General features: G+C 41.9%; 1 protein-coding gene across 2 annotated transcripts in view; it reads right to left on the reverse strand.

The window, feature by feature from the left end:
* Positions 1-7,340: 7,340 nt before the first annotated feature.
* The window catches only part of LOC116697461 (homeobox protein unc-4 homolog), a 20,837-nt gene continuing 13,258 nt past the window's right edge, over positions 7,341-14,919 (reverse strand). Inside the window, exons 3-5 of one of the 2 annotated variants that reach the window (XM_032528825.1) lie at positions 11,831-12,149; positions 11,023-11,198; positions 7,341-8,542 (exon numbers count right to left, since the gene is read on the reverse strand). In XM_032528825.1, coding sequence (XP_032384716.1) covers positions 7,370-8,542; positions 11,023-11,198; positions 11,831-12,095 — 1,614 coding nt within the window. In that variant the 5' untranslated portion in view covers positions 12,096-12,149 and the 3' untranslated portion in view covers positions 7,341-7,369. Of the gene's footprint in view, positions 8,543-11,022; positions 11,199-11,830; positions 12,542-14,919 lie in introns of those variants that run through there. The other variant, XM_032528824.1, reaches the window with a different exon arrangement.

A 14,919-nucleotide genomic window follows, 5' to 3' on the forward strand; every position in this document is an offset into this window, starting at 1 on the left:
ATTTGCATTAAGTAAAAATTTGAATGAAGGACTTTTACGCCTGTTAAATACCCTGTCTTATTACTGCTTTTACTTAACCCTCGGGTTGTCCTCAGGTCAAATTTGACCCATTTTCAAACGGTTTCTACATCAGAAATGTGGGTTTCCAAAATTGTCAAAGAGAATAACATGGTTGGTTCCGTACAACGCTTTTCTCAAGTAAAATGAATGATCAGCTCAGTAATTTAATTGAATGTGGGTGTTTTATTCAAATTTATAGCATTTGAAGAAAAAAATTGATAAAAGAATGTTGAAAAAAGTGACAAAAATGTTGAATAAAAAAAACAAAACATGAAAAGCGCAGAAAAATAGACAAATGTGTCGGAAAAAATGACAAAGAACTTTGGGAATAGTGACAAAACTTCGAAAAAAGGTGACACATTTCTAAATAAATTGGTATGAAAACCACAAACGTCAAAAAGCCCGGAAGAAAATCAACAAAAACAAAGGGAATAAGGGCTCTGAAAACATTTTTCACCACTGAATACATAAAATATATAATGGACAGGGCCATTTTTCTGCACTTTTGATTCTACATTTATGCTGACGACTTGTGTTTTTCTACTTACATCTCATTTTAAGTTTTACTACAACAGTATTTCTACAGTGTGGTATTGCTATTTTCCTCAAGTAAAAGATCAAAATACCTTCTCCATAGGTCCAACGTGGAGCATTTTTAAAGGCTATGCTTGAAATAGGCTATAATTTAGTATTGATGATCAATTTCTGATGTCATTTTTGTTTGACTCTTTTTTCAGAATGTGTGTCTGTCACTTCTATGCTTCAGTTAACCCCTATCAGTGGTGGCAGACCTCTATTGAACAATTTGTCTCATACGCTGTAGATAAATAACATACATACCGTGTGTGTGTGTGTGTGTGTGTGTGTGTGTGTGTGTGTGTGTGTGTGTGTGTGTGGGGTGTGGGTGTGTGTGGTGTGTGGTTGTCGTGTGTGTGTGTGTGTGTGTGTGTGTGTGGTGTGTGTGGTGTGTGGTGACTCTGATGCTGATCAATGCGACACCTCAGGAGGGCACAGTGGAAGGGAGGGGGTGAGGGTGAGGAAGAGGAAGAAGGGGGTCGTAGCCCAGGCTCGTTCTTCACCTTTTTCTCTTTTTTTTTTTTTTTTAAAGGAAGGGGTGTGAGCGAAATAATACCCGCTCATTAGGAGCGCACGGGCTCCTGGTTAATTCATCCTGGACTGTCATGAGCTTGTGTACGACCCCCGGGTAACACATAAATCACACGCAGAACCGACCGGTCGAGCAGCAAGCTTCATGCCCCTAACGCCGCTGATTTATCAACCAAATTACTGCGAGTCCTGCTCAGCCCCAACACTTTGCCGAGGGAATCACCGACTAACCCCTGAGCGAACCGATTTATTGAAAAGCTGTCCCCCTCCACTTCCATCTCCCCGCCCTGTCCCGCTTTCTGTGTCACTCCACTCATCTCTCACTGACTTAATTAAAATCTATCCCGTTGGCTCGTTGGCATTTATTACAACCACTGGGCTAATGAAACAAAGAACACGACAAAACCAAAGCTGCTTTGTGCCCATAAACGTTCATTACACTACAACAAACACACGCACAAACACACACACACACACACACACACACAGCTACTATTGGCACTTAAACAAGGTGGGCTTATTGGCTGTGTGTCTGTCAGTCAGCATCTCCAAACACCACGGGGGTTTTTTAATAAGTGTAATAAGTGCAAAATAACTAATTGTGTTTGTTGGCTCTGGTTTTACTTCCTCGTTGTTTCAGGTTACACAGCTGTAAGCACATGTAAAATCGATAATGATAATAATTTGGCCAAATTGTAATAATTGCAATGATTGTACTTTTATTCTCATCTCATTGAATAAACGTATTGAAGTGGGAACCCTTCCTTCGCCACAAACTGAACTTGCATATTAAAAAAGAACATAAAAAGGACCATGAGGCATTTTTATCACAAAAAAGGAAATATTTTACGTTTTATATGTCAGATATATTTTTGTTTGTTTGTTAAAAAGCCTTTCATTAAAATGTTTTTTTTTCTACTTAATCACTTATTGGGGTCGATTAGACTCCAGGGAGCTGCAAATTCATGTCAAACAGTTGGAAAACTCCAACAACCGAATCAAAATAGACTTTTGGGGAATTTGAGAGGCAAAGTGCTGCTTGAAAATACTGTCAACACCAATTATAGAGCTTATGAAAATCCATTGTATTTAACCACATTTTACAGTTGGAGTCTCTGACACCCCTAAACAGAAGTAATGGGACATTTCCCCCAGGTGACTGCGAGGTAAAGTCATGCTTAGAAGCACTTCTTCTAGAATTAAGTCATGAAGTATCAAGCTTACACTGGCAAGTAGACCCCGCAGAACATTACCATTAAACAGTCTATAGTTTCATATGTAAAAGAGAAAATCATAAAGCTCTGAAGTTTGTTTGACAAGCTATTGAAGCACTTAACTCATACGTTCTCCAACACTCATAATTACCTTTAATTAACAATTAGTTTGGAGAGAGTTGAGATTATATCTAATGTGTAGGAGGTGTAACTTGATTTAAAAAGGTTTAGGTGCTTCTGGTTTATACGTTCATTTGATTCATGTCCAAGTGGTTTAAAAGAAATGCATGGGTTCATTTTAGGGGGGGGGGTTCACTTTATTTTTTTTATTTTTTATATTTCACTTACAAAAGTGAGAGATCCTTCATACCGTTGAATATAGAAGTTTGACATAATTCTTAACTTTAGGTCCTCTTTTCTGGAGCCTTCATCCACACATCACAGATGTCTGAAGAATGAACAACTAAATAATAATAATAATAACTTCAAATATAGAGCACCTCTCTAAGCTACAAAGTGCTTTATGTAGAAGCCTTGCTTGTAAGTGGCCCATGAGTTTTTGACAAACCACCCAATGAATTGGGTCTAAGATCTCAAAAGGGCCCAGTGTTGTGTATTAGAGGGGGTTTAGGCCCTGTGTGTGTATGTATGTATGTGTGTGTTGTGGGTGTGTGTGTGTGTGTGTGGTATATGTCTGTGTGGTCGTGTGTGTGTATAATAATAATATATATATATATATGGGTGTGTGTGTGGTGTGTGTGTGTGTGTGGTGGTGTGTACCACATATATATATATATATATATATATATATGTAGTATGTATGTATCTATGTATTGTAGGTGTATATATGATAGATGTGTGTATATATATGTGTGTGTATATATGTATATATATAGTAGTATGTATATATATAGTAGTAGTAGTAGTATGTATATATTGATGATGGGTGCATGCCCATCCAGTCCAGATCAAATACCTAATGACAAAAGCTGCTTACTAACTTACTCAGAGAGAGAGAGAGAGAGAGAGATGGTAATAGGTTCTTGACTTTACGTCAATAATTAATTGTGTAAATGTGTTTCTATTAAATAAAAACAACATGTAGGCATACTGAAGAACTCAATTAGCTTTAATAAATCCTGCTTCTAAATTGCGTAAGATTGGAGGACTTTCTCTTCTTCTCTGCCATTATTTCTCTGATTCTTTCTAACCTCAGGGTTTCTTTTTCATCACTCTTGGAGGTTAGGCAGGCATTGGACTCTCTCCTCTGCTCCGGTTTTTTTTTTTTCTTGCCTCTTGAGAATTGGAAATGGGGGATGGAGACGGGGAATGTGGAAGGTGCTAAATTAGCTGGCTGATCCGCGCTCATTGCCGCATACACATCCCCCTATTACTGCGCCCCGGCGCCGCTTAATATTCCGGGCATGGCGGGCACGTCTAGATAGCAGATTTATCAAATGGGAAAATGAATGTATGATGATCAGTTAAATTGAAAATCAGCGCCCGGGTGACAGGCCGCACTGACACCTTGGTAATTAGAAAGAAAAATGATGGCGTCCGAATGCATAATAGAGCAAAAACAATTTACGCTTTCCCCCCACGCCGTAATGATCGCGCGTTCAAATTGAAAATTTCTCCCGGATGAAATTGAATTCATAAAGTGTGATGCATGAGCGGCACGGACACAGCGGGAGGGCCTGTCCGGTCAAGGCTGGGCTTGATCGATTGGTCGGTTGTGTTGGTGCCACCAAACATCTCTCTCTTTCTCTCTCTCTCTCTCTCTCTCTCTCGCTCTCTCTTTCTCTCTCTCTCTCTCTCTCTGTTTCTTGTGGAAGCCCCTAAACTAGATAGATAGATAGATAGATAGATAGATAGATGAAGAATATAGCATGGATTAATTATAGTTAGTTTTTTGACACAGGCCTTTTCTCTTTTTCAGTCAATATTAAACTGAAATATAAAAACAATGTACACAAGCTTACAATAGGATTTCTATAGTAAAATGCAGTTTGGCACATATATACTATACAGACCAGCTGCCCCTCTGTCTGGTCCGGGGTCTGCACCTCCTCAGACTGGAAAAACGTGTAGAGAGAGGGGGGAGGAGAGTGGAGGAAGTCATCGGGACAGCAACTTCCTTCCATCCATGACACTGCTCGCAGACGTGCTGACCAGGGCTCAGTCATCAGGACCCCCCCCACCCCCCCCACCCCCCCCACCCCAACCCTGAAACAGGCTCAGTCATCACTGGGACCCCTCACCCCAACCATGGACTGGTCTCCCTCTGAAGAAGTTCAGCAGCTTCAAATGCAGAACAAGCAGGTTCCACAAACAGCTTCATCCCCCATGTCATAAGGCTGCTGAACTCCCAAATAATCCCCCCGCCCCCCTCCCCTCCAATGCACACGACACTTTACATGGGCACTGTGAACCCTATTTGCACTAATGTAACTATAAATTGATATTATTTATTTCTACTGTTTCTCTTGTTTACTTGTCTTCTGTTTCTTTTCCTTTAAGAGCCTTGAAAAGAAATGTCTCTTAACTATATGCGAATGTGCAGTTGAATGACAATAAAGTCTGTCTAAGTCTATATGCTGCGCACGTGACGCCTTAAATATAGGTGCAGGTCCAAATACACAGGGATAAGGTATGGAAATAAATGTTATGATCATTCTGGTTGGATCTTCAAAGTGCTTGTGAAGAATTAGATATGTTGCCTCTGATTGTAAAGAGGCAGATTCTGTCCAAAGTTATTCAAACGCTAACCCCATTTTTTAGTTTATTTCTTTAATTATTTGGTAGATTTGTCCATAATCTATAACAAAGGCGCATTTTATGGGCTCGTTGTCTCCACGCATACACTCACGCACATAAAGGCCTTGCTGAAGGGAGATCGGACCTATATTTTCTAATTAATCGCAGTATTGAAACTAACCGATTATAATCCAGCGTTTCCCCCTCCAAAGAAAAAAGGAAAAAAGAGAGAATAAAAGTAGAAATTTCACACAACGCAAGCGGAATGAACGATTTAATGTGATTGTTTCGGTCGAAGGGGACGTTTCCTGAGGCCTTATGGGAAAATAATGTCCTTATGAATTAAATAATAGGGTTATTACTTTCATTGATTTTAGCTGTCTGGGAATTTAGTGTTCAGCTTCGGTCTTAACCCATCCTCCTCCTGCTGTTTTTCACTCCCTTCTCGTCGTCTTGTCTAATTATTTTCCTGTAAGCCCCCTGCTTCCTACAGCGCAAATAGCAGAGTCACTGAGCGAAAATTATGTAAATATTATTAAAGGGACTCAGGCACGGAAATTCATTTTAGGTCGGCGCAGCAAAGTAAGCTCTGTCCCTCGGATCCCCCTCAATTTATTTGCAAATAAAGGCGAGGTGACCGGGAGGGATCAGGGATATTTAGCCGGGCTGTCAACACGGCTCCTCCGTGCAGTGGCTCGCCAGAATTAATGGTTTTAATAATTGGGATTTCAGTTTCCAGGGAATTGGTGGCGTTTACACTTCATAAGCTAAACACACTCTTTCTTAAACGGGCGCGCGTGCACGGCCGGTCAGTGCACGTGGGGCACCCAAACACCTGCACATTTAGGAGAATCGGTCTTCTCTTCTGTCCCTTAACATCTTTGATTCAGCCATTCTTCACTTTCTTCCATCTTGCTTTTTTTTTCTTTTTTTTTTTTAGCTCAGCCAACACTGGTAAAAAAGATTATTAATGCAAGCCTGGCACATCCCTCGCCCCCTCTCTCACTCACCCTCTCCCTCTCCTATATCTTTATCTGTCTCTCCCCGAGGGACTCGCAGTCCTATTAGAACAAATGACGAGGGGCCCAGGCGCTTTTGTAAAAAGGCGCAGGCAGGCGGGCGCGCGCCTGTCCTATTATGTGCGACACATGATCAATAGGGCGATAACGCAGCAACATCAATATAAGCGACAGAACAATGAGGGATATCATCGAACATCTATCTTAATATAGCCGACTACAAGGGCCGTCTGACAACCGCGGCAGCTCATGAAAATTCCGCCCCACGAATCTACCACCATCTCATCCTCCTCGCGCTCAATAGACTATGCGCACTCACGCACACACGCGCACGCTCGCACACAAGCACACATTAATGATGCAGCTGGCGCGGCTATTATTTTCCCATTTCAATTTGACACCCCTGCCTTTCATGCTAATTCTATTATTGTAGGAAGTTTATGTGATTCCGTATCACTAGAAATCGGTAATGTCTAATAACCCTTTGGGCTGAAAGGAGGAGAAAAAACTGCCTCGAGACCCGCGGCAGCCAGTGGGAAAATAATTACTTTCATATCAAAACTCAGCAGGAGGCGCAGGGTCCTATAGCCCGCGGCCACTAACCTCATTCCAACTCGGCCTTTCAAATGAATAAATTTGTTAAAGCAATAAATACAAACAGCCAGACGGACTTGAGCCCCAGCTCCGGCTGACTACACAGAGGAAAAGGAGGATTTATCTGCTGTAACATGACAAAACTCCAGCAGCCATGATCCAAGGTTCTGCCACACAGCAACCTCCCTTTCTTTCCCCCCTTTGGTATGGCCCTAGAAAGACAGTGATTCAATTTAAACAATAACTTTATTTATCAAAACGTTTACATATAAATAGCATTTTCTCGTTTTTACAATATCTGAGGATTTTTGTTGTGTGTAAGATGTTTATTGTAGCCTAGTATTTGTTACAAGTTGGTCACCAAAAAAGAGAGAGAGAGAGAGAGAGAGAGAGAGAGAGAGAGAGAACCTGCTTCTAAGGGTGTTTTAGGCCTAAAGCCTGAATAATGACAGCCGGGGGCCATCTGGATTGATCACACGTTAAATGATTAAAAAATAGATGGTAATTAAGTCTCCTGATTCCTGATATGTTTTTTTTGAGTGTCTCAGCAGAGCTTTGGGAATGTTTGACTAGTCTTGAGCGCTGTTCCTTTTTGTTTATGTTTGCTCCTTGCAAGTCTTAGTCCATATCGACATCCTCTCCATCTGTCCCGGGCGTTTCTTGACAGTCTGTGTTTGCCTTGAGACACTCGGAGAGGTCTGGAGACGCTCGCTCCTCTCTTGCGCCCTTCTCTTTAGCACACAGCTCGGCAGCTTGGCGGGCGTCGGACGCTGCCTCCGTTAGAACTTTCAAACTCCTGTCCTCGCCACTGTCCCCGGACCGCGTGGAGCTCAGCCGGGCCACAGCCGTCTGAGCCACACCGTTTGCTGGAGGAGAAACGGGGAATCTTCCATTACTGCAGTCACCACCACCACCACCACCACCACACTCCTCCGTGTCTGTTCCATCCACTCTATTGCTAATGTGATTGTGGTGATGCTGCGTGTTATGCTCCGTATGATCCGAGTTTAGAGGCTTAGTGACAAAGCCGGAGAGGTCAGAGGGAGCGGGGCTCCCTTCACTTGGCGCACACCTCTGTCCCAGGCTGAGCCTGTTAATGCTGTTGTCCTGACACGGGGAGGCCTTCAGCGCTGTTTGGGGCACAAGAAAGCCCAAGGGCTGATGGGTAATGGGGTAAAGCAAGAAGTGCCCTTTACCCACCAGTGTCCTCTGACTAGGCAATGAGGGGAAGTCCAGCTGAGATTTCCGCCGAGGCGTGGCGTCCGAGAGGAGGCTCTCCACGCTGAAAGGGTTGCGTTTCTGCAGGGCGGAGGACCTGGGCCCTCCAGGACTGGAGCTGCGTGTGCTGCCTGGAGACACCTGCTCCGGTTCTCCCGTGGTTCTTTGGTTTTGGTGGAGTTGGCTGTAGTCGTGTCGTGTTTGGTCACAGCTGGATTCGGTTTGGTGTCCTCCTCCGCACTTGGATGCTGGCAGTTCAATGTGAATAGTCCCACTGCAACTTGAAGACTGCTGCTCGCTGTCGGTGAACTGGGAGACCCCGCTGTCGCTCTCTGACCCTCCAGGTGTGTGGAAGCTGTCGCCCGCGAGAAGTTTGTTCTGTGACTTCAGCAGCTTCCTCTCCTGCTTCCGCTTCTTCTTCTCGGCCCGCTCTCGATCCCTGCGTGCGATCTCCTCGGGGTCCATGGGCTCGCCGCTGCACGTGGTCGGGTGGGAGTTGTGAGCAGGCCGCCCCGGCCCTTTCTTTGTGTTCTCCTTTTTTCGCCATTTAGCACGTCGGTTTTGGAACCAAACCTATGCACAAATACACAAAACATGAAATAACACACATCTGTCAAACATCATCTATCTCTTGTTTCAAAATATTTACTTCAACGTGTTTTAGCAGTTTTGTTGGGAACAAGTTGATTAATGGATCAGTCCATTTTCAGATAATTAATTGTCAACAATTTTAATAATCAAGTAATCATTTAGGAAAGATAAATGCCAGAGATTTGCTTGTTTTAGCTTATCTAATATGATGATGTTCTGGTATGGTCTGATCTGATGTATAATTGTACATGGATTATTGTTGTGTTTTGGACAGGACTCTGGGGAATTTTTATTTATGACAGTTCACAGATTAAATAATTATAAAAACAGGGGATCAATTAATCAACAAAAAACATAATTATTAGTTGGGACAGCAATAATTTTTGAAGTTTTATAAAACTGAGCATTTATTCATTTTTATATATGGGCTTGACTTGTAAGACTAAACTTTTCACATGAACAACTCGACTCTCTGATGCAATCCAATATCTCTGTTTAGATACTTCCTGTCTGGACACTATAATATGCACTTTTTGACAGCTGTATTAGAAATTCTTAGAATAAAAGATCTGTTCATTTTTTTAACCACAGGTGTGTGTCCTATTTGAGGTTGTTTTCTTGGTTTAAGGTGTTCCTACATAAGCCAAATAAAGTATCCCCCTCAAGAAAACTAACACACTGAAGTAGGCTACACACAAAAAATGGCACTTCTGGTGTGTGTTTAGACAACGGCTCTCATATTGGTTATTATCCGATGGTGTAAGGACAAAACCATTTTGTCTATAAATCCAAACAAATTCCACAAAGCCCTGAAACAAGTGCAATCATTGTCCTCGGCCTCCCTGTCTATCTGTGTCTTTGTTGACTGCAGCTTTATACGTCTGAAGAGCAGGGCCTACATCAGGTTAATAGGTCACAGCGGTGGAGCAGCAGACGCACAGATGTGCCGGTGTTAATTACCAATGAGTGTGTGTTATGCGTAACTCCCCCAATTACATTTAATTGTACCATCGCTAAATCAGCCATATCCCGGCTATATGTATGTTCTTTCACACCCAGCCCTCCGCTCATATGGGGCTTAACACTCGCACAGCAGTCCCCAGCTCTCCTCCCTCCGCACCGAGCCAAGAGAGGGAGCTTCCCCCGCCTGAGAGCTTTCACTGCCCGGCCTCTGGGCGCGTATGCTCGCCGCTGATAACGCCAGGAGTTTAGCATGCCGAGATCCGCGAACATTGCATAATAAGGACGGGACACCAACATTATGTGCGACAATGGCGCCTTCTTATGAATTGTTAATGTTGGTTATATCTTTTCCCCGCAAACCTGGTGATAAAGGAGCGTTAAGCAGCTTGGGGGAACAATAATCTGAGGTTTAGGAGCGAAATCCCCAAACAACATGCAGCAACGAAGTGCTCTACTTCTGTTCCTCTGTTACTCGATCCAAGCATGCGAATTGTATGTGGCTCATTTAGAAATACATGAATATACCTTAAATTACAAAGAATATGAATAGATACACAGCTTGTGATGAGCAAATAATAGGCTATGTGTTTCTTGTATTATTATTATTATTATTATTATTATTATTATTATCATTATTTTTATTATTAGTAGTATTATTTGTAGTAGTAGTAGTACTAGGCTGTTATCAAATGAAATAAACATCGAATGGAGAAATATGAAAGATGGTAGCGTCATATTTAACACAATTTAAACCTATTATGTTTTTTCCCTTTAAAATAATTCCTCGTTGACATCATCTTAAGCTCTATATTGTTATATAGCCTAATAGTTATTATTATTCTGCTTTTAAGTAATAACGTATTAGATAATCATTTGTTAAATTATGTTAATAGTGTTATTTCTACTAGGCCTTGGCTACTACAAAATAGCATAACCTTACAATATAGTACTACTTTTACAATTACTTTGTTTATTTTTTTCTTTATCAATATAATAAGAATAATAGCTTAATAATACCTTAATAATAATAGCAATAACAAATATAATGAACCACTTAAAACTGTACATATAGATTAAAAATAGAGAGCAGAATTGTGAATGAACTGTCAAATAATTAGATATTATATATCTAATAATAGCTGTGAAGGTAAAGGAGGAATATAGTGACCATTTTCACCCCTTGGTTTGCTCAGTAAATAGCCTTGTTTTTATTAACCCATCAATCAATAGATTGCCTCCATGCATAATTCAAAAGAGACCCTTTATGGATGCTTTGGTAATTGACAAATGTATATCTCCGTATGGGGTAGGCCTTCCCAAAACAAACGCCCCTCTGGCATTGTCCTAATGTTGTTTTGTAGATTTTTGATACGGAAGTGAGACTGAAATGTATTGAAAAATCTAAACAATAACTCAAAACTATAAGTTTTTTCTCCATCAACTAAACAAATGGATTAATGCTTCCCAAAAATATCCGACTCATTTCTTCGTGTCTTTACCTGAACCCTGGACTCCACGAGGTCAAGCCTGAGCGCGAGCGCCTCCCGCATGAACACATCCGGATAGTGACTCTCGTTAAAAGCCTTCTCGAGCTCCTCCAGCTGCCACCCGGTGAAATTCGTCCTCGTGCGTCTCCGTTTACAACCGGGACTGTCCTTATCCGCGTCCCCAGAATCTGCAGTGGTCGACGTGTGTGTTTATAAGTGTGTGTGTGTATGTGTGTGTGAGAGAGAGAGAGAGAGAGAGAGAGAGAGGGACTGTCATGGCAGGATTTGCTTGTAAAACGTCACTTTGGTGTAAAACTGACCACTGTCACACCTTTCTTTTTACATTTAGTCTTGCTCGTGAACTCTAATAAATTACATCAAAAAATTCAGGGCCTTTTCCCTTTTTTTTAATACAGCCTATTTTTAAGAGCATTCACCATAAATGCAAAATTCATTTTTTGACAATGCAGCCAATATCAATTTGATCAAGATTATTGACAAATCGATGCCTTTATTTAACCTCCAGTGCAATGTTTACAGCAAAGTAGTTAAAAATGTGCCTGCACATAAAGTTTTTCCATTTATTTTTAAATCCAGCTCGACAACTTTTGAACATTGTTTTAACAGGGCTTTCTCTGCAGACTGACTTTCTAGTTCAAAATCGGCCCTGAAAAGCTCAAATGTTTAGTTTAGCCTCAAAGTCTAGCTACTAAAAATGGTCTATTTCGCCACTTTGCCTACATTTCCTATTAGCCCTACATTGCATTGTTTTCACACAGGACTATTAGTGAGACATGAGACAAAAAGAGCCAGGCCCTACCTGAGAGTTTGAACTGCTGGCTGTCGGGCGAGAGCAGCGAGTTGGAGCTGACCACCGAGGCCGAGCAGGAGCCGTTAAGTAATCCTTCTATAGAGAAGGGGACGGCGGCCGCGGACTGTAGCTGGTGTCCGTTGGCGAGCTCGTAGAGGTGCTGGTGATGGTGGTGGTGGTGGTGATGGGGGCCGAGCGCGTACGGGAAGCCCACCAGCCCGCCCAAGGAGCCTCCGAACTGGGCGTGAGGATGTTCGAGTACCCGACTGTCCATGCTCGCCCGGGCTGCGGCGGGGCCGAAGTGAAGATGCAGAGGGAGGCAGTGTGGCTGAACATGCAGTCAAAAAAAGTCAGGGAAAGGAGGAAGAAGCTGCGAGGAGGAAGATGAGATGAAGGCGGAGGGGGAGAGAAAGGGAACCCAGGCAGAGCGTCTTCCGCGGCCACGGTACGGTGTGTGAAGCTGCGGAGACCGGGCTCTCTGAGAGGTATTTCACGTTTACGGTCCAGCCGAGATGTCAACCCTGCTCTTTCTCTTCGCGAGCCAGCTCATTAGGACTCCTCCATCTGCTCGCGGGACCAATACGAAACGTTAATCGCCCTCTGACGTCAGAGACGCGGTTAATGGAGTAACGGAAGGCAGAGCACGAGGAAAAAAAGAGAGAGACAGAGCGAGCGTTTTTTTCCCCTTTCCCGGATCGATCGCTAGTTAGCCTATAGGCTACACCTGGCGCGTTCCTTTAATTCAGCCCCTGCCAAAACAATGAGGACGAGGCTAAGCTCGCGCGTGGAAATTGCCAAGTGCTTGATGGCCGACTCCATTACATTCTCAGAATATGACTTCTATTTAAATAGGCCTAGTCTAATATGCTATGTTTATTTAAGAAAGCTAACTTTAAGAAACAATGCATCTTTCCTTACTCCTCGTCTCTTCTCACTCCTGTGTGCGTGCGCTCCCGCATCGTGTGTGTGTGTGTGTGTGTGTGTGTGTGTGTGTGTGTGTGTGTGTGTGTAAGTGTTTTACAGGGCCATTCAGGGCCAGATTGATCCAATAACAGCGCCTTTATCATCCCCCCTTTTTCCTGAGCTGTCACATCGCATTTTAAACTACAAGCCTCTCTCCATCTCCCAGGCACCCCCTCCACCTCCACCTCCACCTCCACCTCCACACACCACACTGTGCCGTCCGACCGAAGCCAAACTCCGCATCATCATCTCGATTTTTCACCTGAGCAGCTTAAACCAATGTTTAGTTGTAAGTGACGAACAAAGTGGGGTAGCCTGCATGATGTGACATTTCCAAGAATCTAATACCCGCACATGCAGGCTCCATTCAGCCTTCACTGTGTATGGACTATGGTTACAGTAATCCTAATTAGCACTATACGATAGAACACGATAGAAAAATGACAAACGTTAAATGTAGCACAGGGTATCTATTATAACAAATGTGTTGAGTTGTCTGAGAAATTAACAAATAAAAGATCAACAAGTAAAAAACAGCAACTAATTTATTCAAAATACAAGTCATTTAAAAAAAGGGTTTAAAGACATGACACTGTAAGTAGGCCTATAGAAATTGAGCAGTATTATTGTGTGAGAATGTTTTTAATAGTGATGATGATGATTTTCCCTATTATCATTATGGTTACCATCATGACTTAGGATATTATTCACCTTAGGGTGGCAATGCACTGTATATAAGTACTGGCCCCTATAGGGTATATGTATGCGTGTATGTATATATGTATATACTGTATGTAGGTAAGTGTAGGCATGCATATGCAAAGACACTGTATGTATGCATGTATGTCGAAAGTTATCTTGGTAAGTGTATATGTTCTTTTTTTTTTTTTGTATAATTTATTTTTCTCTTTCTTGTCTTGTTAATTTCCTTCCTTGGCAATGTGTTTGTTACTTTTAACATATAAGGTGAAGCTTCTGACCTTACCCTTTGGTTACAACCAATAAAATTCCTTCATTCATTAATTGGTCCCATCGTTTTATCTATATAAAGCAAAAAGACACAGATGCTGACCGTTTTACATATAGTCTACTATAATTATTTCATGATTGATAAGTATATTTTGCTACATACTACACATTCACACCTGCATGCTCACTTGATGTTTATTCTACACCCATATGGCCAATTTCAATCACTACACTAAATCACAATGACTGCATGAAAACAACTTTGTGTTATCTGCCGCACGACAGCTTGGTTAATGGTCAGTTGCAAACAACAAAACCAATTATTTACATTTCAGACAGGTTTAATCATGAGCTCTTTGTCCTGTTGTACTTGATTGAAATTAGCTAAAGTTAAATAAATAAAACTATAGGAGAGTGGGCTTGCTAATGTTACGTACCATATTGTGTCAGACATGGATGTCTTACAATAAATATATTTGAGTGGATGTAGGACAGATATTACAGCAGAAACAGATTCCACAAAGACTTTGTCGTATACCTGGTGGGGTTGGTTTGCCGAGCCTTTTCTCAGTTTGCTGCTACCTTTATTAGTGGCACTTGATTTTAACGACATTTGAACTCAGCTTTGTGTTCCTCTAAGTGTTGGGCCTCTTCTTTGAATGATGATCTCCTTTGAATAAAAACCAACCACACAATGGACACAAAGCCCGAAATGGCACAGGGTCTCAGTGGCTGACAGAAAAAACACAAGCACTGCCGATAGAGTTATAGTGTGCCTTGGTGGAAGTAAGTCAACCATTATTATTGCTCCAACACGTACAGTTTAAGAAACCTTTTAACCACTTGTCGTCATGTGTAGCTCGTCGGTTAGAACGTCAAGCAGAACGAGCATGAAATTGAACTTCTTTCTTTGGACATATTTTCATGCTCTGACTACTAAAATAATAATTTTATAATAATCTCTCAGAAAGGGCACGAAATCACACCTAAGAGCAAACAGGGCCAATTTTTAAACCGCCTATATAATGCTCATTTTCAGGTTCATAATAGTATTTTGAGCTTGTACCAGAATAGATTTACAGGATTTCATGTTCAAAAAAACACCGTATTTATGTAGTACTGCACATTGCTGCAGATCCTGTTTTCACCCAGTGTGTTTAGGTCTC

The sequence above is a fragment of the Etheostoma spectabile genome, chromosome 2 (genome assembly GCF_008692095.1).
Source record: "Etheostoma spectabile isolate EspeVRDwgs_2016 chromosome 2, UIUC_Espe_1.0, whole genome shotgun sequence".
Classification (NCBI taxonomy): Eukaryota; Metazoa; Chordata; class Actinopteri; order Perciformes; family Percidae; genus Etheostoma; species Etheostoma spectabile.